We start from the raw sequence: 27,335 nt of genomic DNA, 5'->3' as shown, positions 1-27,335 counted from the left end.
CAATGTTGTATTATCATCATTAAGATAAAACAGCAGGTCTCAGTATGTAGTGAATACATTTTAAAAACACAACATCAGACCTACAAAAAAGCTGCTAAAATAGTGAAGAATTCCTGAACAATCTTTACCCAGATACCCCAAAAGTTAGCATTTTACTACATTTGCCTTATCTATCATCTCTCTTTAAATTTTTTCTTTTACCATGTAAGAGTGAATTGGAGACCTGATGCCCTATTCCCTTAAATAGTTATGTATATTTCCTAAAAGCCTGCCTAAAAATTCTGCCTCTCTAAACCACAGTGCGATTATCTAAACTGCAATGCTAACATTGATGGAATACAATTATCTAGTCTATAATCCTTCCTCAGATTTTGCCAATCGTTCCTATAATGATCTTTCTAGCCAAAGAAAACCCAAAGTTATGTGTTGCATTTGCTTGTCATGTCCACAGACATCTAGAATAGTTTCCGAACCTTTTTATTCCATGGCGTTGACATATTTGAAGTGAACAGCCCAGTTATCTTGTCGAATGCCCCTCAGTTGGGTCTTTCCTCAGTTCAGGATCTTGCCCCTCCGTTGGGTGAGATTCAGGTTATATGTTTTTGTTTTTTCCAGGAATTTTTCAGTTCTTCTCAATGCCTCATAGGAGGGACACGCTGTCAGTTAGTCCCATTTAAAGTTGATGTCTGTTAGGCTTCTCTACCGTACAGCTACTGTTTTATCCCTCGTGATTAATAAGTCTCTTGTGAAGAGACACTTTGAAACTGTGTAAATATCCTAAGTGAATCATTCATTGATGATTCTCCATGACTCAAATACTTATTATTATGGTTGCCAGATGGTGATATTCTAATTCTGCCATTCCTTCTACAGTTATTAGTTGCTTTCAACCATAAGGAAGAATTTTCTTGTATGCTTTATTTATTTATATCAGCTTGGACTCACGAATTCTTACTTTATTCAGAAAACCTCAATATTTAATAAAAAAAGAAATGTGTCTATCAAAGCATCACTCATGTCTGTTGGAACTCTTTACTATATTTATTTTGATACTCAATTGTCCCAAATGTTTGCCAGACACAATTGTTTTATTTAATTCATTAGGGATCAAATTTTAATCATTCAATTCTTAAAACAACTCTATGAGGTGGGGATCCCTCTTGATGTTTCTGCCACACAGGAATTATCTCCTCTCCCCATCCACACACACCTCTTTTTTTTTTGTGAGACAGAGTCTCCCTCTGTTGCCCAGACTGGAGTGCGGCGGTACAATCTGAACTCATTGCAACTTCTGCCTCCCAGATTCAAGTGATTCTCCTGCCTCAGCCACATGAGTAGCTGGAATTACAGGTGCGTGCCACCACGCCTGGCTAATTTTTTCATATTTTTTAGTAGAGATGGGGTTTCCTATGTTAATTAGGCTGGTCTCGAACTCCTGACCTCAAGTGATACACCCTCCTTAGCCTCCCAAAGTGTTGGGATTACAGGTGTGAGCCACCACGCCCGGCACCTCCCCGCCCCATTTTAAAATGAGAAAGACTCAGACGGGATAAATAACCTGTCAGAAAAGCTATGATGAGAATTCAAAGGCCCACTTGAAATCTCATGCTTTTTTCCAGAACACATTGGCCCTTTAAGATATTTTTTCTTTTGCAGATGGGATACTTAAGGCTCTATTCCTTTTTGTCACTTACTCAATTCTATTCAGGACAGAGGAGGTGAAGGAGAAACCGTGGCTTTGTCACTGACAGCCTGTATTTGTAACGGTTTCTGCTTTGGCCAAAAGCTACCCTGACTCTAATCAGCACTAAAGTTAGGAAGGTGTGTTGATTTGGATCCTGGCAGAATCCTTGTGTTCTTGAAATAGTTTCTGGCAATTGGGTTACTGAAAATCTAAATCTTTTAAAGTGAGTGAGTTCATTCCAGTATTTAAAGGCAAAGTTTGGTGAGGCCTTTCATCATATAGCTATCAACTAATTTATGATTTACTAAATATGGAATTTTTCATATTATGCTTGTGTTAATCATGACACTGTGAAGAAGCTTCTCATTCATACATCTGTGGCACAAGGAAAGTTGCTAACAACAGCATAGAGAGAACCCAGAAAACCTCAATATTTAAAAAAAAAAAAAAAAAGAAATGTGTCTATTAACGCATCACTCATGTCTGGATTTGACCCTAAAATGAGTTTTGAGGGTCACCAGACTCACAATCATCCCAAGTGTCATTAAAAACACAGAATATGGTCAAGGCCAGCACAGACAACATAGCGAGATAGTGAGCTCTCATCACACGTGCGCGTGCACACACACACACACAGACACACACGCAGAATTTGGGGCCTCATCCCACATACACCAAGTCAGAATCTTTGGTTTCAATAAACTTCCCAGAGGACGCTAAAGGTCAGTCACTAAGGGAGCTCGGAGGTGCTGGGGACTCTGACCAAGCTTGGTTCCTGGGGGGCTGTATACTGGCAATGCCAACCTCTGGGCCTCTTGCCCTCAGCAGTTACCAAGGGAAAGAGTAATTCTGTGGTCCCCAAGTGAGGCAGCCAGACCTGGACTGGTTAGTGACCGTTCCACTGACCTGGGAGAATGAGCCTGTGGTGGCTTCCATCTCACTGAGCTCCCGCCTCCTTCCTGCAGCAAATGGAGCAGCAGAGAGAATGCATCACTAAGTACTCTGATGCACGGGACCTGTACGGAGGTCTTGGCAGCTCTAAGAAAGTTTTAAGAAGCTTGTTTGAGGGAGGTGGGGAACCAACTCCTTTTTCTAGATCTGGTGAAAACCAGGGCAAATAAACAAAACCCAGCTGTTGATTCACAGGGCAGAGTACTGCCTGCGCTTGGGCAAGGTGACTTTGCGCCTCTCTAGTTCTACACCCACCCCACCCCCGTTCCCACGTGCCCACCCTCACTTAGGCTGAAGCCAGCCTAGGCTATATGGAGCCAAGTTCAGGTGTTATCATATTAACACTCAAGTAGACTAGGCAGTGGTGCGCTAGGAGGTGTTTAAAAACTGGATGGGGTGCGGGTGGGGGTGGAGGCGGAGGGCTGATTTGTAGCACTTGGTGATTCTGGTGGTATAAATAACTCCCACCATAGCCAGTTTCAAGCTGGCTCTGGTGACCTGAGATGAGCCAGTTTTAAGTATAAGATCCATCAGCTTCAGCTGGGGCTACCACAGGGACGGGGCAGAGAAGAAGCAGAATTTACTCTGCCGCACAGCAGATGAATGGGGCCAGTGCCACATGGTCAGCTTAGGCCTCCAAGGAGAGAAAAATCACTGTCCCTGCCTCTCAAGATTTTCAACCTTTTTCCTCTGGCATTTGAGAGAAACAATGTGGCAGAGGGCTTGAGATTGTTCACAGTCCTCAGGGCCCTCCGGTTTGCCCTTAATAGAAAACCATTCCAGGTATTATCAAAGGAAAGAGCTTCAAGTGAGCAGAGGGAGTAGAAAGCTGTCATTTCTATTTGGCTTTCCCTGCAACACCATTGCTATGTGCGTGTGTTTTAAGAGCAATAGCTAATATTAACAACAGTAAGACATTAAGGTAGTTTGTGGAAATTAGTGGCCAGCCCAACTCCTGCAACTTTCTAAACCTGTTTTTCCCAACCCTAGCAGGAAAGGGAGGGGGCACAAGATCCACACTCCATCTCTCTCCTGGTGTGAAACCTCAGGGTGGGCGCCCCAGTTCTGGAGCTCCAGACTAAGGGTAAAAAGCCCAGAGGCTGAAAACTGTTTCACTACCTGACCTTGGGCTGCCAGAACCTCTGGCTTTCCCCATTGCCATTTGGGACCTATTATGGCTCTAGAGAGGGCTTGGTATGGTTTGGCTGTGTCCTCGCCCAAACCTCATCTTTAGTTGTAGCTCCCACAATTCCCACATGTCATGGGAGGGTCCCAGTGGGAGGTAATTGAATCATGGGAGCAGGTCTTTCTCATGCTATTCTCATGATAGTGAATAAGTCTCATGAGATCTGATGATTTTATAAAGAGGAGTTCCCCCACACAAATTGTCTTTGTGCCTGCCACTGTCCATGTAAGATGTGACTTGCTCCTTGTTGCCTTCTGCCATGATTGTGAGGCCTCCCCAGCCATGTGGAACTGTGAGTTAAACCATTAAACCTCTTTCCTTTGTAAATTATCCAGTCTTGGGTATGTCTGTATTAGCAACGTGAGAATAGACTACTACAGGGCTTTCTGGTTGTAAGGAAGAGAAGTCACTCAAATCCACCCATATACAATGAGGTGTTAATTGTAAGGATACAGGGATCATCTGGGATCCTAAAACAGAGCACAGAAACTAGCCCTTCTAGGAAAATAGCTGTTCAGGACTGAGGCAGCTTTTTGCTTTCTCTGGTTCTGGTCTTTTCTTTGTGCACCAATCTGTTGCCTCTGCAGATAGGTCTCTTCGTGTCTTAAACTTGTATCTAGCGCAACATGACCACCAGTCCTAGCTGGACATCAGGAGCTCTCATCTCATGCACCCATCTCTAAGGACAGCTTCCCTCAAAGGTCAAACTCACAGGAGCAACAATCTGATTGGCCTGCATCGTGTGTTTAAACCAGACCACTGGCATTTTGACAGCCTCTGGCTTGGGTGTGGTATTAATTCTTGCACTGCTGTAAATAAATACCTGAGACTGAGTAATTTATAAAGAAAAGAGGTTTAATTAGCTCACGGTTCCACAGGCTGTATAGGAAGCATGATGGCTGCTTGGGAGGTCTTAGGAAACTTTCAATCATGGCGGAAGGTGAGGGAGAAGCAGGCACATCTGACAAGGCCAGAACAGGAGAATAGAGAGAGACAGGAGGTGCTACATGTTTTTAAACAACCAGATCTCATGAGAACTCACTCACTATACAGACCAAGGGGGGATGATGCTAACCCATTCATGAGAATTCCACCCCCATGATCTAATTACCTCCTATGAGGCCCCTCCTCCAACACTGGGGATTACAGTTCAATGTGAAATTTGGGCAGGGACACAGATCCAGACCCTATCACGTGTCTACTCGTGTCACAAGTAGACCTTTTGACCATGGCAGGGAAGCAAGTTGGGAGAAATTGATGACACCTAATATGTAGGGTTGTCCTTTACAGGGGTAATGGGCAGAACCCATAGAGCCCCAGGTGATGCCCAAGACTGGCAGGCTGAATGTAGTAATGGCTCTGCAACAATTTAGAAAACATCTAGATATTGCCAACTCCTTCCACAAATTGACAAAAAACAATCCATATTGTGATACTATATTATTGACTTAAAGGCAATGAACTTTATACAGCACATGAATAGATGTCATTTAATCCACACAGCCTTAGAAGGGAAGTGTTCTTATGTCCGTTTTAAAGATGAGGAAACTGATACTCAGAGAAGAGGGGCGATTACCTCAAGATCCTACAGAATCACACTTGATGTCAGGTTCTCTGGCGCCTCACAAAGGAGTAGACAATCAAGTGGGACAGAGGGCTGTGCAGAAATCACCCCTGAGTTTATCTAGAGCTCAGGATTTCTATTTTAAGTGAAAGAACCCAATTCAGATTGCTTTGAGCAAAATGCGAATTTATTGGCTGATGTAGTGGAAAAGCTCAGGTGCATCTGGCCCCATGGCATGGGTGCTGCTATTCTTTGTCTCTCTCGGCATTGCTCTTAAGTCATCCAGCTCTCAGGCAGCCTCCCTCACTGAGGGGACAAGATAGCCACCAGCAGTCTTCATGCTCCAAATCTAGCAGACCAAGTCTCTCACCACTACCTATCTAAAAAATCTAGAATACTGATTCTCCCTGGACTTAATTAGGTCTTAGGTTCATTCCTGAATTAACCAATCACTCTAGTTCAGTGGATTTGATGATCTCATAGGCCAGACGGGGTTCATAAATAAACTGTTGTTGCCACCTAAACCCATGGGATCTGAGAGGAGTAGGAGGGGCCTCCGTGAAGGAAAACAGGTGCTGTTACCAGAAGAAAGAGTAAGAGATGCTACACAGGCAAAAACAACAGATATTCCCTTGTGGTGGGAGAAGTGGAGGGCATGTAAGCCCTAGTTCACCTCGGGAACACAAGTGGGAGACAGCTCCAAGTCTTGGGTGTGGACACAAGTCAGGACCCAATAAATATAGAATGAATGAATGGACAGATGGATGTTGGTTCAGATGGTTGTAACATGATGAAGAGTCAGTGCTTCTGGGACATAAGTTGCATGCAGGCGCATTGGAGAAGCGGTTGGGGCCATATCGGGAAAAACCTTCATTGCTATGCTAAGGAGCAAGGATTCTCTCTCTTTTTTTTTTTTTTTTCCTCTTTCGTTCCCCCCTTCCTTCCTTTCCAGGCCACATGGAGCTTCTGAAATTTTTTGATCAGAGATGTGCCATGGTGAAAATTTGGAGCAGAAAAAAATCCCTTGAACATTTTGAAATGCTGTACTTAAGTGAATGTATTATCTGTTGAGGGCCAGGAGTGCCCTCCTTGCCAGTGGAGGTGTTCCTGTAAGATTTGGAATCCCTGGCTGGAAGCGGTGGCTCACGCCTGTAATCCCAGCACTTTGGGAGGCCGAGGCAGGTGGATCATGAGATCAGGAGTTTGAGACCAGCCTGACCAACATGGTGAAAACCCGTCTCTACTAAAAATACAAAAATTATTCAGGTGTGGTGGTAATTCCAGCTCCTCAGGAGGCTGAGGCAGGAGAATTGCTTGAACTGGGACCTGGGAGGCAGAGGTTGCAGTGAGCCGAGATCATGCCATTGCACTTCAGCCTGGGCAACAGAGCAAGACTTCGTATCAAAAAAAAAAAAAGAAAGAAAAAAGATTTGAAATCCCTTTATCTGGCAGTCCTTGAAACAAGGAAAATGTGAGCACAGCATGGAGGAAGAGCAGCAGCAGGGTATCTAAGTCTGATTAGATACACCCACCCCCTTTCAGGGCCTCCAACGATGCTGCCCCACCCCAGTGAAGGTGAAGGTCTGAACTGGGTACCCCCAGAGTATCTCAGACTCATGCTTGTGGGATGGTTAAACAGGTTTGGGTGCGGCCCCCAAGGTGTGTGAACATCTTTCTGAACTGAGGATCACTTTATGCCATTCAATTCCATGTCATGATCTGGGCATGATGTATTGCCATTCTTTATTACAACCGACTGAGGGGTCCTTTGTAAGAATTCCAGGGTGAAATGTCTCAACACTGAAGCACCCCTGGATGCGCCAAATCATCAAGTGACGAGTTGAATCAACTGTGCTTGGGAAAGTATTTGCAGAGGCCTCTGTATGACGTGATTCCTCCCTATTCTTATGACATCCAGTCATTGCTTCTCCTGGCCCAGAATGAAGAACGAAAGTCAGTATTTTAAAATAAGCTTAGCTTCCAGAGTGGAGGAAGGCATAAAGTCTTTTCTTTCTATTATTCTTAATTTTTTTTTTTTTTAGACTGTCACACTTTGTAGCTTAGCTGGAGTGCAATGGCATGATCACGGCTCACTGTATCCTCGACTTCCTGGGCTCAAGGGATACTCCTGCCTCAGCTTCTCAAGTAGCTGGGACTACAGGCATGTGCCACTGTGCTTAGCTAATTTTTAATTTTTTTTTGGCAGAGATGGAGGTCTCGCCATCTTGCCCAGGCTGGTCTCAAACGCTTAAGCTCAAGCAGTACTCCCATCTCAGCCTCCCAAGTGTTGGGATTACAGGTGTGAGCCACGGCACCTGACCTAGATTTTTCTTTTAGTGAAATCATTCCAGGATTGATCAAAGTGGGACAGTGTTTGTCCATTTTATATTGCAATGAATATTTCACATCTTCTGCTTGCTGTCTGAAACAACTTTTCTACGAGGTACACTATTACAATCTCAGGAAATAGTCAACATAAAGTATGGGGGCCTTTATACTGGGACTTTAAACGAAGACAAGTGGCAGACAGTGTTCATGCTGAGGAGACATTGAGGCTGGGGGAAAGAGCACTTACTATTCTTTCCCGATATGATGAATTCCTCTGCTGTGTCCTGTATACCGTTCTCCAGGACAAAGCCCTGGCACTGGGGACTTCATTAGGCCCTGTGCCCATTCCTGAATCAATCAATCACTTTGGCTGGGTAGATGTAATGATCTCATAGGCCAGAGCAGGGTCACAGGGTCATGGTTGGATCACGGGTTGATGCCAGCTCACCCAAACCCATGGAACCCGAGGTGAGGGGAGGGGCAGGGTGGCTCCTCAAAGGAAAACAGAGGTGCTGCTACCAGAAAGAGGGGTACTGGATGCCAAGCAGACAAAACAAAAGATATTCCCTTGGGGTGAAAGAAGTGAAGGACGTTTGGGGGGTGGAGCTTCTGAGACCATTCCCAGAGTTAGAACAGTATGGGAATTAAGAGTATGGGAGTTAAGCGTTAAGCTCTGGGGTTAGCCCACTGGGGTTGATTCTCTGCTCTGTTATTCATTAACTCTGTGACTTTGAACAAGTTGCCCAATCTAATATTTGGCTTCTTCATCTACAAAATAGGGTAACAACAGCACCTATTTCATAGAGCTGATTTGAGAATTAAACGAGACTAATGTACAGCAATTGGTTCAATGCCCATAACATGGAAGTGCTCCATCAACGAGACAGACTTCATCACTGGCCTCTTAACATGCAACCGTTTAGCCCCCTTCAGGGAATGTAGGAGACTTGGGTGAGGGTCTTGCTCTATAAGCCCACCTTAGTTGACTCCCACTATTCCTGTGCCCTACAGATACTCACCTATCATCCGCTTTGAGTCTTCATGTTCTCTCTGCTACCTCTGACTTCTTTGAATCTCATTAGGCTCAAGAGGGGGTTCAAATGCCATGAAAATGATCTATTTTTAAGCATTAGCAGATGGGGTAAGAAACACACTGGTTCTCCCAGAAGACGACACGTGCTCATGGGATTTCCCTGGCAATTCCGTAAGAGCCTGAAGGTCTGTTGTCAGCAGCTGGATCAGGGTGGAGAAAGGAGCCATTTTCAAATTGTTAAGTTTTTTTAAAATTTCACATTACATACTTCCAGCCAGCAAAGCACGACTGGGCCCTCTGCGGGGGCTGCCTCCATGCCATGTCCCCAAGGACGAAGGGACTGGCCAACACTTGCAGCTGGAGTGTCCGGGGCTGCCCAGGGAATGAGGAGTATCTGCACAGAGCTCAAGAAATGGGGAACTATTCACCCAAGATGAGTAAGCAGAGGGCTCCTAGGAGGAAAGAAAGTTTTTAATCCAAACATTTCCTGCTCTTATTCCTGCCACTGCAAAACCAAGGCGGAGTGTGTGCCAGAGACTGTGCTTTCTGAAGGGCTCACTGCTGAGAAGGGCAAAATGAGGTTGTTGACATCAGTTCTGCAGAGGGAGGAGGCTGATGTGGGGAGGATGGAAAAACTGCCACAAAATTTTAAAATGATCACGTGTGATGTGATTATGTTTATGCATTTGTGTAAATCACGTGTGTGTATCTATAAATAAATTTGGAAGTTTTAAAAGGTCATATGATCTCAGCACATTGGGAGGCCGAGGCAGGTGGATTGCCTGAGGTCAGGAGTTCGAGACCAGCCTGGCCAACACGGTGAAACACTCTCTCTACAAAAAAAAAAAAAAAAAAATTAGCTGGGCGTGGTGGCTTGCACCTGTAATGCCGACTACTTGGGAGGTTGAGGCAGGAGAATTGCTGGAACCCATGAGGCAGAGGCTGCCGTGAGCTGGGATTATACCACTGTACTCCAGCCTGGGCAACAGAGTGAGACTCTATCTCAAAAAAAAAAAAAAAAAAGGACATATGGGCTGTAGAAGCAGACAGACCTATGTTTGAACTTTCAGTTCACTGCCACCTGGCTCGTGTGACCTCCCTGATCCTCAGTTTTCTCATCTATAATTATAGATGATTATAGAACTTCATTCAAATGTCTTGAGGATTCAGTGATCAATATAGTACAGTGTTAGGTACCTAGCAAAATGTTAGCTAATATTGTCAGTCACTGAGAGAAAACAGAGCCTAAAGGCTAAGATGGGGGGTGGGTGAGGGTGACTAGAGTTTTCAATTCTCCAGAAAGCTCTACCTTCTCATGTTTCAGTCACATTGAAATCATACCTAACCACTAGCCACCTCTCTCTCTCTCTGCTCTTTCTCCCCACTCCCACCTTCCCCATTTTTCTCTCCCCTCCACCTCATTCTTGATCCTTGCTGTCCTTCTGCTTGGGACATTTCTCCATTTGCCTAAGTGGGAAACTCTTCTCTATCTTTCAAGGTCCATCTTGAATGCCACCTCTTCTGTGAAACTTTCTCTGGTTCCTATTTCCCAGTAGAAAGGATCCCTCTTCCTCATTGCATCACACTACCTGCCACGCACTGCTAGTATGGTCACACCACATGGCAAACGCTGTTCCTTGTATATTTCCCTATGGCAGAAGCCAATTTTGAGTTTCCTGAGGACAGAGATCATGTCTTACACTTCCTGGTTGTAGCAGCTCCGGCATGGAAGAGGTGGTCAATAAGTGATTGCTGAATGGAAGCATAAAAAATCGAGGGTGATTGCTCTCAATGGGCCATGGCCAGTTGCTCCCCACTGTAAGGAAAAACAGAACGGAAATGGACTTAAGCTGCCACATGGGAAACTTCAGTCAGACCCAAAGAATTCCCTCAGTGAGAGTGTTAGATACCAGACCAAACTCCTGTGGGACAGTGTGGAATTTCCGTGAAGGGACTTTACAAGGAATACTTTTTTTATGTTTGGGGGTGATTGTGATGTGGTTTTGCTTGAAGGCAGGCCCGTTTCACACGACGTTCATGAAACAACCCGGAAGTAACCCAGTTGACAGCACAGGGTCTCTGGCTCTTGGTCAGCTGTTTCTCCAGATGGTTTCTTGTGCCCAGCACCAGCCAAGGAGGCTGGGAAAGAATGTGGCTGTGTGTGCCTGAGTGGAGGGTGGGAGGTCTTCCTCCCACGAGCTCCAATCCCAGTATGTGAGCACACGGTGCCTTTTGCCAAGGGTCACAAAGTTACCCTGTGTTCAAGTACCCACGTCTAATAACATGCAGTTTCTTTCTTCCAGCCATAACTGTAGAGTAAAACAGGAAGGAGGAGCTGCTTTCTAGCATAGTGCTTTTCCCACATTTTTGTTCCCTTGGTCAGCCCACCCAGGGGCTACGAGCCCCTGCTGAGTGCCAGCCCCAGGCTGGGTACCGGGCAGAGGTGAACAAGACCTGGTCTCTGTCCTAACTGAGCTGTTTATTAAGAGCAAGATGGACCTCAAACATTTGATGACAAGTCATGAATTAATTATAGGTAGAAAGTACGTGAGGGAGAAAAATGGTGTGATGGTGTGATGGGAGAAAAGGCGGAACAGAAAAGATGGCCACCCTCTACTGCCATAATTTCAACTTGCTCATCACAGCTGAGGCAAGCATGACTACTCTTTTTCTTTGTCATGAAGGTTCAGAAAAGGTAGAAAAACAGTTAATAATTCTTTCCAATAACCTACCCCCACCTCCAAATCCCAAAAGGGCATCCAGTCACAGTGTCAGAACACATATTTCAAGTTTACGGTGGGCACAAGACCTGGAGGGTAAGATGCGATTTGGTACCCAAAGAAAGAACCTATGGACTCACGTTTTTACTAATTTGCTGGTTGGCCTGGGGAAGGCATCAAAGCTACCTGGGTTTCAGCTAATAGGAAGTTGCAGCAGGCTTCATGGGGCCAATGACATAGGAGACGTGACAGATTTACAGTGTGACAGGAGTTGCTAAGTGCTGTGGGATACAGAGGGTCTCCGTGTTGATCATTTCAACTTAAAACCTCTGGCTTTGGTCCTCACTGTCTGATGTTGACTGGGTACTGCAGGGTGGCTTTCTGAAGTATGCACCCCGGCATGGGCATGCCCCTTCCCTGCCGATGGTTATTCAAAGCTCTTCCATGTGAGGAACCTCACCCACCCCGAGCAGTTACCATGGAGGTTAGAGCCTCCCTTGGCTGCTGTGCAGGCTGCAGTCAGCCAATACTGACTAACCCCGCATAGTTAATTAGTGGCAGCTTAGCTTGGTGCTATTAAAAGCAGGCCAAGCCAATGACATTGACACATTCAGGTAGGAGAGAAGTGTGGTATCTGAGTGCAGGTTGAGAAAGAACTGAGAAAATAAGAAATTAGAGCCACGACTTAATTCTCATGAGCAAGCATGTTTGGGGTCTGAGAAAATCTCTCATCACACTCACTCTCTAACATTTACCTAATTTCAACTGTCAATCAAATCCACTTCTAACCCAGGTGCTCTTAGGACTAATCATGCAGTCAGAACTGAGTGAAAAACACCAAGCTTAAAACCACAGGACGTGACAGTTTGCGCTCTGCTCTGAGTGGCTGCTAAAAGCAAAACGAAATTAAAACCTTCTGCTAGGAAGGCATGAAAGTTGAAGTAACTGGGAAATCTACTGGAAAGGCCAAGGACGAAGATAAAATACACACCACGTATTTCATTCTCTCCATGAAGGATCAGACATAGATGTACGCCATACTCAGAAAGCCTTGCCTAGTTACAGGATGACCTATACATGTGGGCGGCTTTGGGTGCTGCGGGAGTTTTCCAGAGGAGGCTGTCAGCTCAGTGAGGGCAGCAGCTGCTGCCAGCCTGTGCTGTTCACAGGGGTAAACCAGGGCCTTAAGTGGCAAATGAGGACAAGTAGACAGCTCACGTGTGACCCACGCATTTAAATAGCCCCCCTCCCCTTAGAACCAGGACCAAGGGAGCTTCACATCCCTTCCTCCTCTCCCAGGGCAAGCTTCTGAAGCCAGAAGCCTCACCCTCAGTCCCCAGAGTGCTGGCTTCCCCATGCCCCCTCCGCTGAGCATGTCGGGGAGCCCTCTGTGCTTGCGGTGGAAGCTGGGCGCTCACTGGAAGCCTGGGTCCCAGGCTGCCACTCAGAATGTATCTGGAAGGGACGTGATGAATGCGAAGACTCAGTGATCTGAGTTGGCCTGGGACAGTGCGCGACAAGCTCTCAACAACTGATTTACAAGCCAGCTGTGCCGAGGGCATTGCCTGTGTTCTGGCTCTGATGATTCCATCCTTGCGTTCATGAGGTTCCAGAAAACAGGTGATTAGAAAGTCAAATTTAGGAAGAATAAAACAATATGTATTCTAATGGAAGAAAGTTAGAAATGTGAAGTGGACTGTGACTCTTCCGGCTCAATTGTTTAATATGCCTGATGAGCAAATTCTCAAGTTTCCTAGCGTCTGACCTCTTCCTAAATGGAAAGCAAAGCTTCTCAGAGCTCATCAGAAATCAGCACTGTGGTTGTCACCAAAAACTGCAGGAGCCAAGACTCGCGACCTTTGATCATCTATATATGCTTATTTGAAGACATATTAAAGTATGTATTGAGTCAAACTCTATCAGAAACTCAAGAAAATACCACCAAATGGAAAAGACATTTAATTCAAAAATCACACGTCCACTCATTTCATAGGGATTGTCACATAAACCAACCAAATGTAAGAAAGCCAAGTTTCAGAGGCTCTGAACAGAAATCGTATTTTCTTTATAGATGTATTTTGCGACACAAAAGCACATTTTCTAAAAGCCTGAACATGGCAACAGGGCTACTAACAGGGACAAAGGTCTATTCTAGTCACAGATTACTTTCTAATTACAGCATTGGATTCTATGCACCAGTCAATAGTCAATACTGAAGTTTAGAACAGTGCGTTATTTTAAAAGAAAAGATTAAAGTGCCATTTAATAAGTACTTTATTGATATTATATCACACAGCACTTTACAGTATACTCAAAGGTAGTCTAAATTATGATTAAACATGCAAATATTTTCTTTTCCAAAATGTGGACAAAATGTCTTTTAGAGTGCTTCTGAACACTAGCCTTAGCTACTAAGCATTCATGGGTTTGACCTTTTTTGCAACATGACTTTAAATAAGTTAACAAAGAATGTAGCTGTAGATAATCATTTGATAAGTATGAACAGTTTTTAAATGGCACTGAATTTACATCTTTGATCATTTTAATAGGCCATCAGCAGCCTCTCTTCTGTCTCTAATTCTCAACCTCCAAGTCTTAAAGGCTGTAAAGGCTCAGCAAGTGCCAGCTCATGTGGGTCTCTATGAGTGTCTGTGTCTTCATAGATGTAAATATGTGCTGTATATACACACACACAAATATACTTTAGAATCAACAGATGTGCATTGTCAGATACAAGGCTGATTCTGGCATAACCAAGAAACTGGATCTGGATAACCAAGAAAGCTGCTTTTAGGTGTCTGGATAACTTTGTAGAAATGGTTGATGTACAACCGTATAGGATGTCTTAGCCTCTCCAGGACTGCTCCAGGTAACTAACATTTTGCTTATCAATACTCTGGTTCTGACTATACTAAAGCGAATTTTGACATGTACATGTCACGTCATGTCATACCCACACAAGGGTCTGGGCCTGTGCTAAGCCTTTGTTCGCTAAAGCATTCCACCTTGAGAGACGTTTTGTAATGTCCGGCACAACTTTTGTAAAAATATTAGCTGTGAAATTTTTCTGTGATTGGTTTTTTTTTTCTCCTCAGTAAGCACAATATTTATCCTTCTAAAAAAGTATCCAAAGCTCCTTAGGATAGTTCACCTTACTCTTTCTCTCTGGTCCTGGTGTTACTTTGCATCCAGCACTTTTTCCTCCCAAGAATACAGGTGCTTCCACTGGAAGACCACATTTCAGCAAGGACTGACTCTGAATAACACCTGGATTCTCTCTATGGCCTTTCCCTCCACTTTGGGAAGCTCTTTAGTTAGACAGGTACTGTAGGCGGCAGGAGAAAAAAGTTAATTATTACTTGTTGGAGTCTTGTCTCAGGCATGCTGTGGGGCTGGGCAAGATTTGCCGCTCTGCTGCTGTTGTCATTTTGATGCTACAATTACAGAGCGGTGGTTCAGCACCCAGTCGATCAGTGTGGCTGCCAAACACATTTGAGCATGACAAGATAAATTTTTTAGACACCAGCACAGGGTGGGTGAGAGGACATCCTGCTGACTTTATAAAGGGATGTGGGGCAGGGTTGTCGAGGTAAGTGATGATTGTCAAGTTTGCCAGAGATGACAGATAACTCCCTTGGCAGAAAACCTAGGTCATTCCTCTTAAAGTCAGGTAGCTAACAGGCTGTTTGGTTTCTGCAGTGCTGGCTACCTACTTAGGGAATATGGTTGCTCACAAAACATTCAGTACTTGGGCAAATTCTGGGAGCGCCATGTCCACAAAACTCAGTCGTCCAGACTTGCTTTTGGGAGCAGAAGCCAGAGGACGACAGGTGCCAACAGACAGGCAGGGATCAGGTTATCTTTGGCTTCTTTCTGTCTTCCTCCCCCTCATCTGTGAATGCTTTTGGAGCCTCTGTAGTCAAGACAGAGCTTTTAGTGAGACAGCAGTTGCCATTCTCAGGCAATAGAAACTCAGGGGATAGAAGGCCCTCCCTTTGAGCCGCAGGTATGGCACACCCAACTCTGTAGCTCTGGGCAAGTGCCTTGGAATGCCCTTGTCACTAGTATGGCTCTGTCCTGCTAATGCCAGTCTGTCAATACTTGATTGTTCATTCTCTTTGCCTCTCTGTCCGGAAAGCACTTGGCGAAAGGAAATGAACTGATGTTCAAAAAGACAGTTTGGTCTGACATAAGAAAACACATATTGGCCGTAGAAATACTTTGGACATTAAGCGAAAGACTGGCTCCAATTCTAGGATACCAAGGCAGGCCACACTGCACAAGGTCCATCCCTATATACGATTATTTTGAAAAACAGGAGAGAAGATCTTCTGTCTTGAGCAAGTCAGGGTTTTACTTGCCTGGGGGCAGGGATTTGAAACCAGCTATCTTCTCCTGGCACGGCATTCTTTAACTATGACATTTTGTTAGTAACCTGAAGGGAGAGTGAGAGGCTGCCCTTAATACCCCTAAAAGATTCAGGCTATGGCTAAGTGATTCCTGGGTCTTACAAAGCAAACTGGAGGCTACTGGGGAAGCTCAGGGATCCTGGGCCATGGTCTTCCACTCTGATAACCAATTCATTCTCTTCATCTGCCAACCAATTCATTCTCCTCATCTGGCCTAAAGTTTCCTGTTCACACAGAGTCAGAGGTAGGGGGCATGGATAGGGGAGAGAGTAAAATCTTTTAGTCTTCAGGTTCCTTCCTACTCGTTGGCTCATATTCTGAAGTTTATCCAGTTTTGTAGCTAATAGGAAGGAGGGGAGCCTGGCTGCGCAAAGGGAAACACAGCAGCCATCTGTCAAGGGCACCACACAGACACAGGGAAGCTGGGGAGGGGTTACCTAAAAGATCCCATTGGCAGCCATCTGTCATGGACACTACACAGCCACAGGGAAGCTGGGGAGGGGGTACCTAAGAGATCCCATTGGCAGCAAGTCATGGGCACTGCACAGACACATGGAAGCTGGAGAGGGCGTTACCTAAAAGATCCCATTGGCAGCAGCTCTGTTTCTCCTGGTTTCAAATCAGAGCCAACTCAGGAGGGAGGGACATGCTTCCAAGCAGTGAAGCTGGGGCCATGTGTCTACAGGGATGCTTTGTGAGGCACTCCCAAAGCAAGGACCTTGGCCTTCTGTTCCTCCACATGAGCTCCAGGTAAGTTTATGATGGGACAGATTACAACTTCAAACATCAAATGTGGTCGGCCATGGTGGCTCACACCTGGAATCCCAGCACTTTGGGGAACAGAGGCGGGCAGACCACCTGAGGTCAGGACTTCGAGATCAGCCTGGCCAACATGGCAAAACCCCGTCTCTACTAAAAATACAAAACACTAGCTGGGTGTGATGGCTCATGCCTGTAGTCCCAGCTTCTTGGGAGGCTGAGGCAGGAGAATCACTTGAACCTGGGAGGTGGAGGTTGCAGTGAGCCAAGATTGCGCCACTGCACTCCAGCCTGGGCCACAGAGCAAGACTCTGTCTCAAAAATCAAACAAACAAAAACACAAATAAAAAACCCCATTGTATGTGTTAAAAGCATGATGTTGGTCTCTCTTTGGGAAACACAATAGTAGGTGAATGCACATCCCCTGAGGCCCCCATTTCCCAAGGTCTTCTTGTCCTCAAGTCCACAGATGTAACCTATTAGTATACTCCCTTTCTTCTCGAGTTTTCTCCAATAGCTTTCTCGAGTTCTATCTTGGTCCTGTCCATTCTTAATTCTTATTCCCTGATTCGATGGTAGTGTCTAGCTTGCTCTTGGGTGAGTTCCTGGAAAAGAGTCATATAATCCTTGAGCTGATAAACTGAGTAGTGAATTGCCATGACAAACCCCTGTTAACTTTAAAACCACCTGTAAAGCTATGATGGCACAATCTACATCCCTCCTGGAGTCTTCCTCTTCCTTTGGGATCATAGGGAATTGGAGGTGAAAGGGAAGAGTTTTAAAATGTTTAGGAAAAAGGAAAGCAGCAGCACATTGAAAACTGAACATTCTAAGAAGCTGGTTTTTTAAGAACTTACAGACGCACACAAAATTTGAAAACTAGCTTGTCCACATTTCTGAAGTCTCAGAAGATGTGGAGAAAAAGAAGTAAAGAACACAGCAATTGACTCATCTCTTTCTGTCCTGATATCTTGGGGGTACCAAGAAATACACCTGAGAAGAAAGACAAAAAATCAAATGCCTGACCCCACTTATTTAAATCCTGAGCTTCATCTTACTACTAAGTAGGCATTCTTTGAAAAACTCATTGCCTGGAGATGCTCTTCCCATCTCCAAATCCAAAGCCCAAGGGCTGCTCAGAAACACATAAAGACTGAACACCACTGATGTATCATGCCCACTAACGGGACAGCAGAGAGCAAGGCCATAGGAATGTCTTCTCTTTCCTTCAGGCCGAAGCGGGGACAGTGACCTTGACTCTCTTCAGCTTTGCCGCCCCTCTCTCCCTCCTAAACATACTTCTTCAGCAACTGAAGACTAAGCGTGTAAGCAACTAGCTTAAAGAATATCAAATATAAAACTTTGCCATATAGTATTTCAAATCATTCTATTTACAAGTTTATCTTTTCAAAAAAAAAGTAAAAGATACAGTAATTCCACACAATTCAAGTTTTTCTTTTCTTCTTTGAAGTTCCCTAACAAGGAATTCCAGAAACAGGAAACACTCTGAAGCAACGCTGCCATCCAAGGAGCTCCTGGGGAGCCTGACCGTCCATCGGTTTGTAGTTTGTCTAGAGTCACCCTTGCAATGACATTCACATGTGGAAGATATGGATGACTCTGTTGTTTGAAGGCCAAGTGAATTTGAAATGTCCAGGCAGAACTTCCCCATCCAAGGCAGTCTTCCACAAGATCCAGCCTCTTTTCACCAGCAAATTCCCTTTTTCAGAGGGTACCCATCCCACCCTCCAACCTTGGGTTTCTTTCTGAATCACAATGGCCTATATTAGTCTCATGCCTCAAAAGACTGAGAAATAATTCCCTTTTTCGGAGTGGCAGTGAATATAGATGTCCTTTTAAAATAGGCCATACAGTAAGCCTAGGAATTAACCTTGAAAACCACCACAGCACCAGTGTTCAGCAGCCCAGAGCAGGGCAAGGGGGCTGGCCAGTGGTGGGTTAGAGGCAGGCAAGGGTGGGAGCAGGGATGGGTGAACAGGAAGACATGGGGAAACCAGTCAGATGGTGTCACCCATTGGGAGGCAGCATCTTACCCTTTAAAAAACAAACATCAGCTGCATGGAGGAACGGAAATATTAAGACTATGTAATTTAATTTCAAGAGATTACTAAGGTGTGCTCCAAATATATCCCGATGCTGCTGAAATTCATCAGAAGGGGAACAGTTCTCAGCTACTATCCCGTCTGCCTCACGTAGACCACCCTAATTCCTTGATCATGTGCTTCAAGTTGTTAGAAAACCATTCAATAAAAGTATACCAAAAAGGGGAAAGAAAAAATGTGTCATGCAAAGAGGATGTGTTATTTTATTTTATTTTTTTTGGTTTGGTTTTAGAGTAGGTTGGGTTGCCATGGTTACTAGGCGATGGATGGCAGCCCTTGGTGGCAGAGAGGTTCCTAGCCGGGGAGGGAGAAACGCAGGGTGTGTGTGTTCCCGTGCATGAGAAGACTGGACTATATCTCACTGATGATGGGCTAACGGCTGCTTTAGAGATGGTGAGAGATTGGATCTTATATAAACAGTGCCTTAACCCTCTTCATCCTGCATGCAAACAGACTCAGCTGCCTGTAGCACTTTAAGTCTCAAGTACTGAGAGGTGGGGTAGAGAGAGTGCCTACTGTAAACAAAAGCAATGGATCCAGCCTGGATCTCAGCGCCAATTTCTTCACCCAGCCCCAGCAGACTTAGCTACGCAGTGTGCTCTCGGGGACTACTTCTATCTGACTTCCTCTTTCTGAAGGTTGGGCGTTCGGACTGTTGAAACAAAATGAGTGCCCCCTATTTAGGGTACTCATGAGAAAATGGCTTTGCAAGTCTTCCTCTTAGTTATCAAAAGCAAATGGTCTCCTCTGCTGATTGACTTCTTTTCTTGCAGTATTGACGAGTGTTGGCTGAGATGATCATGGAGATGAGTGACACCAGAGCTCACAGAAACATTCATGTTGACAGGTAGCAACAGAGTCAGTCACGCTGCATTTCTCAGTGGCAAAGAGAAATGGCCTACGACACTGGAATCAGCAGTTGTCATGGATACCATGTAAAGCTCAGCAGTTCTGCTGGGGCCCACGGTTAGAGGAACTCCACGTAATTCTCAGGGATGAGGCCAGTCTTTCCATTCAGAGTCCCCTCCAACCAGCCAGGCTCCTGAGATGGGTGAACTGTACAGGAAGGGGAGAGAAAGCAAGAATAGATGGTGTTACAGATAGAGCAGGCGGCAGATGCGTGTGTGGGGTGGGTGTGTGTGTGTGTGTGTGAAGGAAGCTTGAACAATGAGTACAATCACTTATTAAGTTACATCATTCTAGAAGTTTAGAGTTCTGAACCTTTTGTGGGATATAAGCCTTTTGATGAAAGCTGTCCTGAAAACTTTCTTCACAATGAAAAAGGAAACAGTCACAGACATTCAAAATTTTGCATACAATTTTAGGGATTTCATAGATTTTCTGAAGCTCCTGGTTTAAACTACAAAGAAGTGACAGATTCCTACTATGTAGGTTAGAGGGCAACAATTGACCTGGTCCATCCATACATGTATGTATCCTTCCTTTCTTCCTTCCTTTTCTTCCCTTCCTTCCTTCCTTCCTCCCACGTACTCACCCACCCGCCTGCCCAGTATCAACTATGTACTCAGTGCAGTACCCACAGAAGACTAAGAACTAGTCTCTAAAGATATCCAGCATCTAGAGGCTGGGCCTGGTGGTTCACGCCTGTAATCCCAGTACCTTGGGAGGCTGAGGCAGGTGGATTGCTTCAGCCCAGGAGTTTGAGAACAGCCTGGGCAACATGGCAAAACTTCACCTCTACAAAATATACAAAAACTAGCCATGTTTGATGGAGCGTGTCTGTAGTCCCAGCTACTTGGAGGAGGGGGAGTGCCGAAGTGGGAGGATTGCTTGGGCTCAGCAGGTCGAGGCTGCACTGAGCCGTGATTGCACCACTGCACTCCAGCCTGGGCAACAGAGCAAGACCCTGTCTCAATCAATCCAACTTCTCATCATCATCTGACTTTCCTTCAAATCCTTACCTCCTGCTTCTAATTTCCTTGCAAATTTTCTGGTTTTTTTTTTTTTTTTTTTTTTTTTTTTTTTGGTGGTTGTGATTTTGAATAGCCTTTGAATAGCCATTTCTCTGTTTCACTCACACTCTTTCTTAGTTTTCTTTCCTTTTCTCTAGATTTCCCCCTCCTCTATATACCAGCTTAAAAATTCTTCTCTTCCTCCCTCTATTGCCCTTTGATTTTTCAGTATCCAAAAATGTGTATCTACTTTTGTGACATCATGATCCATCTCCATGGAAACCATTGTGATATTATAAAGATTATCTAAAATCCAGCTGAGTCTGCAAAGTAGTCAATAGCAGGAAGGAAGAGAGAAGGAATCATGGGACTAAGAGGTGGGGGATGTTCATGCTTGTCAACTGAAGATATACAGATCACTCTGCAGTGAGGCAGGGCATTTACTCTTAATGTGTTAGGAAAGCTCCAATTTTCCAAGATTATTTGGAGAGAATAGATTTTCCCCTATTCCCTTCCTGGGCTAATTAAATGACTTCCTGAGCTTGTTTTAGAAAAGCATTTCCGCTCCGACACTGCTACAGAATTCTAGTTTCAGTTTGTAGGGAAAGACGCAAGAACAGAAACCAAAGGAGGCAAATGGGAGACAGCAAAAGAATCTTCCAGAAGATCAGTGCCAGTCAACTTTGGGTACACCTTGAGTGCCTCCTTAGGAAAAGACAAGGTTAAACATCTATTCATTGGCCTCCAAAGTTGGCCAATTTCAGATCACTAAGCCTGAGGGATAAACAGCAAGGATACTTTGGGTTCATGACAACCCACACAAGACAGAGTCTGGGAGAGAAGTGCCTTGGAAGAAGACACAAATTAAAAGCAACCTGGCCTCTCCAATTACCAAAGGTCTTCCATGCCACTCTTAAAGAACACCCAAAAACCCCTGCCCTCTACCCATCCATCCAACCAAAGCTTCCAAGATCACTTCAGTTTCTGCACTTCATACTGGTGACAAGCCCCTCTTCCCTTTAGTCGGTTCTTGCAAATATGTAAGGAGCTGGTGTGGATAAAGCACTCGGCACAGAGCCAGGCACAGAGCAAATGCTCAGTACCGGCTAGTCAGTAGGAGATCCTGGATCGGGACTGCTCAGCAAGACTCCCTCCTAGTAAAGACCTAGTAAAACCAGATGGCCCTTACCACCCACCTGAGCTTCAGGAAAAATCAAATGTTCAGAATAAAATTAACAAATCAACCCCATTCTCCAAAATAAAAACCTAGAAAGAATAAAGCAACCAAACTGACAAAACAAAAACAAAAGCCAGGCCCTCCTGCTTTACAGCAAAGCTCCAAGTTGAGTTGTTACTCTACCAGATGCACTGAGTCCATCTCCTTCAGATCTTTCTCCTTTTCCTGGCCAGCTGTTCAACCACAGCACAGGTACTGGGGTGAAAACATTTACAATGCAATTTGGGGGCTAAGGGAAGAATTAGAGGGACAAGACAGGCCCTCCAAACTGGAGGCCAAAAGGTAGGTCACAGGGGATGGCAGGAGATAACACAGCCTTTGGGTCGGACTACTGACTCACTGAGCCTTCAAGCCAGGGTTTACTAAAGCATATGCCAGACCATGTGCTTCAGAACCCTCAGGATGCTTATTCAAACCACACATTCCTGGGACCCATGGCAAATCAATTAAAGCAGAATCTCTGGGAAGGGGATGCAGGAACCTGTATTTTCACTAGCTCACAGGAAGTTAGGAGCTATAACTTTTCTGTGCCCAAATGCCTCCGAGTTAAAATGCAAACTGTCATCTACTAACGGAGGAGGGAGGCAGCACCAGTGCCCCCTTTCTTTCTGCTGTCTTCTGTTTCCACGTTAAGGCTTACCTGAAGCCCCACTTCCTTTGTAAATATTACCATGGAATCCCTTCTACCCGCACCCTCCTCTTCCAGACTCCTAAAATGCTCATAGTACATCCCACATAGTATGCATGCATCCTATTAATACGCTGTTCAAATGTGCTAAGCTTTGCTTCTCTATCTAGTTTTTCAGTGCGTTTTGGTTTGGATTATAGCACTTCCTGGCTCAACAACCTTCAGTAATTCCCTTCTGCCTCGTGAATTATAATGATACAAGCTAACACTTAGATACGTTATGAAGCTGCCGTGTGCTTGGAGTTTTAGACATATTGATTCATTTGATTCTCAGGATCCTAACTTATATTATTATTATCCATATTTTGCAGATGAGAAAATTAAGGCTCAGAGAGGTAAAATAATTTGTGCATAGTCACAATACTAGAACCAAAATTTAAACTCAGCTTGTTTGATTCCAGAGACCAACCCCCTTCCCACTATATCAGGCCTCTGTTTAACCAGAGAGTGTGAGCCATGCTGATAAGGAAGATAACATGTTGAGCACATGCCAGGTGGCAGACCTTTTGCGAATACGCGCTTCACACCTGCATTTCCTCCTTTCATCTTCAGAATGACTATGGAGTTGGTTCTGCTATTATCCTCACTTTACTGATGAAAAACTGTGGCTGAGAAAAGTTAAGCATCTTGGCCAAAACTAAATATTAATAGCTGGTAGACGATGAAAATGAATCAGAGCCCAGGACATCTGATCCCAGAGTCTGTCATCTTAACTACTACTGCTGTTGCCTAGCCCAGTGCTTTGAACATCAAAGATGCTAAGCGCTTGTTGGGCTGAATGGCGCCAATGTGCAACACCGAACTGCACCAGTGTCCAAGATGCTATACAAACACAAAAGGTGTTGCCGCAAGCTGCCTGAGGGGCTCTTCAGCCCAGCAAGCATGTAACAAATACAAGCTTCTGGGGACACAGGTGTGCTTCCTGCCAACCACTTTCTCTCAGCTCTACCCCTGTGTACACCATACACCCCTGCGCATACAACTTATGCCTTCTGCCCTCCTTCGCTCACCATGGACAGGGAGCAAGTGTGTGACTAAGGTCTCTAATGGCTGACTGTCCCCAAAAGAAGTCTTAACTAAAAGAGGTGCAGACCCCTGGGTAATTAAAGTACATTCACTCATTTAAAAATGTTTACTGAACACCTACCACATGCTAGACACCATGCTAGGTCCTTGCACATAGCACAGAACAAGCAGACAAGATTTTGCTCGGCGGGACAATCAAGCAATAAGCAAGCACATAATCTTAGGGAGTGGTGAAAGGAGAAAGACTAGAGCAGTGGGTAGTGCAAGCGCAGTGGCCCTGCAATGGGAAAAGGCTGGGAGGGATTTTAGAACAGTGGTGGGCCTGTGTTTCCTAAAGAGCCTCACGGTCAGTGTGTCTCTCTCCTTAACTCTGCCATTAGTGCCACAGATAACACGCAGACACAAAGGCATGAGTGTCTGTGTTCCAGTCAAGCTTTATTTACAAAAACAGGTGGCGGGTTGGATTTGACTGGCAGGTCATAGTTTGCTGCTCTTACTTGAGAACATAAAGAAGGCCTGCGAAGCTGCAGGATGTCAAGTGAGGGTGAGAGGAGGTCAGAGGGGTAGGAACTGGGCCCTGGGGGGCCTTGTAAGTCATTCTCAGAGCAGTGGGAGGCCACTGATAGATTTTAAGCAGGAAATAACATGATGTGATTTTCATTTTCAAAGATGACTCTTGCTGCTATGTGAAGAAGGGGTTATGGGAGCAAGAGTGGAAGCCAGCAACAAGATGTGTCAGGCGGCCAGTGGAAGCGCCCAGGTGAGAGGTGGAGGCGGCCTGGGCTTGGGCGTGGCAGCGAAGATGGCTGGAGAAGCTGAAGGAGATCCCTGAGTGCTCTCCTGTTAGCCCATTTCCTAGGCAGCTTGGGGGCTCCCCCGTGAGGATGTTCTCCATCAGCAAACGAAACTTGGGACAGGCCTGCTGTGTAGTAGTGCTGTGTCAGGTACCATGGGAATGAATGGATCCATCTCCTCTCAGATCTTGTTAAAAGTATCCCTAGAACCCAATTTTAGTGACTGCCATGTGCATTTTCCAGGTATCACGAATCATGTTGCTTCAAGATGACTAACATTCCTGAGAATAGGAGCTATTTCTCTTTCCAGTTACTGTCTGAGGTGCTCTTGTTAAAATGGACAGTTTCCCAGTAGATTGGCCAGAGCTGACACTGGAATTATTTCTAGGTATTGCACATCCATTTCCCACTGCACAAAGTCCATGAGCTGACAACAGCAGCCACTCCGGAGTCACAGTAGGGGCCCCTGGAATCCAAAGGCTTTGAGATTAATCATTATGAAACAACAGACTTTCCCTCCACGGGCCCCTCCCTTTTCCTCTTCCTTATTCATTCTTCTTAATCCTGACACACACACAAAGACACACACACACACACGTGCACTTTCTTCTGATTGGTTGGATGATTTAATCTGACAGCTACACAGCATACAAATTAAATAGCCTTTACCTAATATCCCCAGTGGTAAACTAACAAGAAACGGAACAAGGAAAAAGACGCCCCCACCGCCCCCCGCCAGGCAGAATAACAGTGTTCTGTAATGCCTCATTTTCTCCGGTAGAGGTGACGGGGTGGGGAGGAAGAGGGTCTACGTAAGCATTTTCCTCTGGAAAGAAGACCTAATAACATATTTTCAGTTAACCCAACTGAGAAAGTGTACTAACATTTCGTCAGGTCCATTTTCTACTGCAACTCAGTCAACACTGAGAGGTGTTTTCTTTCACGTTTAATTTGGCCTTTTGCTCCTCAGGGAATTTGAAAGGTCACTGGCAAGGCTGGTTAAAAACAAACCAGTGTCAGCAAACTCTGCCAATGACTCCTAGAGCCCACAGGAAGGCTTGGGTAAGGCCTCTTACTCATTCAACCAAACTTCCCTCCTGCTCTCATCTGTCAATACCTATAGGATTTCTGATGATTACCACGCTGTAGGCGGGAGCACTTACAGAATTGTTAGGTGGCAGGTGGCGGGTTGGATTTGACCGGCAGGTCATAGTTTGCTGACCTTACTTGAGAACATGAAGAAGGTCTATGACGCTGTAGTATGTCAAGTGAGGGCGAGAGGTCAGAGGGGCAGGGACTGGGCCCTGGAGGGCCTTGTAAGTAATTCTCAGAGCAATGGGAGGCCACTGAAGGGCTTTAATGTCATTTCCATTTTTCAAAGATCACTCTCGTTGCTCTGTAAAGAGGGGGTCATGGCAGCAAGAGCAGAAGTGAGAAGATGTGTCAGGCGGCCAGTGGAAGCGCCCAGGTGAGAGGTGGAGGCGCCCGGGGCTTCGGTGTGGCAGTGAAGATGGCTGTGGATGCTGAAGGACACTCTGCTGGGGGAAAAAAGGACTTGGGAGTTAACAATCACCCAGGCTTCTCTTCTCTTCTTTTTTTCCCCCCTTTATGCTTAACTGTTTAAGCTACTGCACAAAGACTTAAAAATAAAGAAGGTAGGAACATAAAATGGTAAGATGGTGCAACTTCTTCGTGAAACAGTTTGGCGTTTCCTCAGACACTTAAACACAGAATTCATATGGCCCTGAAATCCCACTCATAGGTGTATCCCCAAGAGAACTGGAAACCTGTGCCCTCACAAAAACCTACACGCATGTTCACAGCAGCATTGTTCAAACAGCCAAAAAGTGGAAACAACGTGCACATCTACTGAGGAATGAGCTTACATGAACTGTGCTATGTCCATACCATCACACATTAAAAGGAATATGGTTCTGACATGCTACAATGTGGATGAACTTGAACATTATGCAAACTGAAGAATCCAGTTTCAAAGATCACATACTGTATAATTCCATTTGTATGAAATGTCCAGAGCAGGCAAATATAGAGAGACAAAGTAGAAGAGTGGTTGCCTTGGGCTGGATGGAAATGGGTTGTGGTAAGCGGGGCATGACTGCTAAAAGGTATGGGGTTTCTTTTGGGGGTGATGAAAATATTCTGGAATTATATAGTGGTGATGGTTGCACAACTCTGAATATACTAAAAACCATTGAATTGTACATTTTAAATGGGTAAATTGTAGGTGGTACGGCTATCTTAATAAACCGTCAAAAAATGGAAGAAGGCTGCACTCACCAAAAGGAATCACAAAGAAGATAGAAGCATATACATAACTTTTGCTAGTTTAAAACAATTCTGCCCCTGAGATCAGGAGTCCTTTGTGTTGTCAGAGGGAATGGCTGATAGGAACATGATGATCCCTTGCCCATGAGAGCAGTGAATTGGGACTTAGAGGACAGACCTTTAAGCCCTGGATTCACCTGTCAGTGTAGGAATCTCTCAAATCCTGCTCTTCTACAGGCAGAAGCTCCTTCCCTGCTGACAAAGCAGGGAGCAGAAGCCCAAGCAACGCAGCCCATTCTGGTTTGTCTTCTGTAAGAGCCGTGTCGTGTTACGGCAGGGCGAGGACTCCGCCGCCTGGGCCTGTGTGGGGGACACTCACCAGTAAAATGGCTTTGGACAGCCTTCAGCAGCCCTGTTGCATCTGCACTGCACCTGCAGTCTGCTGGGGCCTGCAAGCACCAGCTATGAACAGGAGAGGTGGCTGGGCTGGCTGTTTGTGCACTTTGATTTATAAAGGGCCCAGATGAAAGTTAATGGAGCAAAGGTTTAAGGACAGTGCTTGAGGCTTTGAGAGCGATAAAAGGGAATGCAGACCCAGACACCCACATGCAGTTCTGGGGTAATCCCTCCTCCT

General features: G+C 45.2%; 1 protein-coding gene and 1 long non-coding RNA gene across 20 annotated transcripts in view; one reads left to right on the top strand and one right to left on the bottom strand.

The window, feature by feature from the left end:
• Nucleotides 1-7,656: 7,656 nt before the first annotated feature.
• ARHGAP26 (Rho GTPase activating protein 26) overlaps nucleotides 7,657-27,335 on the bottom strand; it is a 519,008-nt gene continuing 499,329 nt past the window's right edge. For 3 of the 18 annotated variants that reach the window (XM_031666806.1, XM_031666807.1, XM_031666808.1), the window contains 2 exons: nucleotides 10,447-10,562; nucleotides 7,658-8,946 (listed from right to left, as the gene is read on the bottom strand). In XM_031666806.1, the coding sequence (XP_031522666.1) occupies nucleotides 8,836-8,946; nucleotides 10,447-10,562 (227 nt within the window). In that variant the 3' untranslated portion in view covers nucleotides 7,658-8,835. Of the gene's footprint in view, nucleotides 8,947-10,446; nucleotides 10,563-13,402; nucleotides 19,814-20,796; nucleotides 24,882-27,335 lie in introns of those variants that run through there. The other 15 variants (XM_009209293.4, XM_031666805.1, XM_017960312.3 and 12 more) reach the window with 10 other exon arrangements.
• Nucleotides 21,012-25,883, top strand: LOC103885470. Of its 2 annotated transcripts, XR_004184015.1 has the most exons (5): nucleotides 21,012-21,047; nucleotides 22,002-22,099; nucleotides 24,291-24,381; nucleotides 25,386-25,477; nucleotides 25,797-25,881. It is a non-coding gene; the product is annotated as an uncharacterized LOC103885470 (long non-coding RNA). The 2 variants fall into 2 exon arrangements; XR_004184014.1 differs by lacking the exon at nucleotides 25,386-25,477 and having other exon boundaries at nucleotides 25,797-25,883.

The sequence above is a fragment of the Papio anubis genome, chromosome 5 (assembly GCF_008728515.1).
Source record: "Papio anubis isolate 15944 chromosome 5, Panubis1.0, whole genome shotgun sequence".
NCBI lineage: Eukaryota > Metazoa > Chordata > Mammalia > Primates > Cercopithecidae > Papio > Papio anubis.
This window is presented reverse-complemented; position numbering and strand designations above follow the sequence as displayed.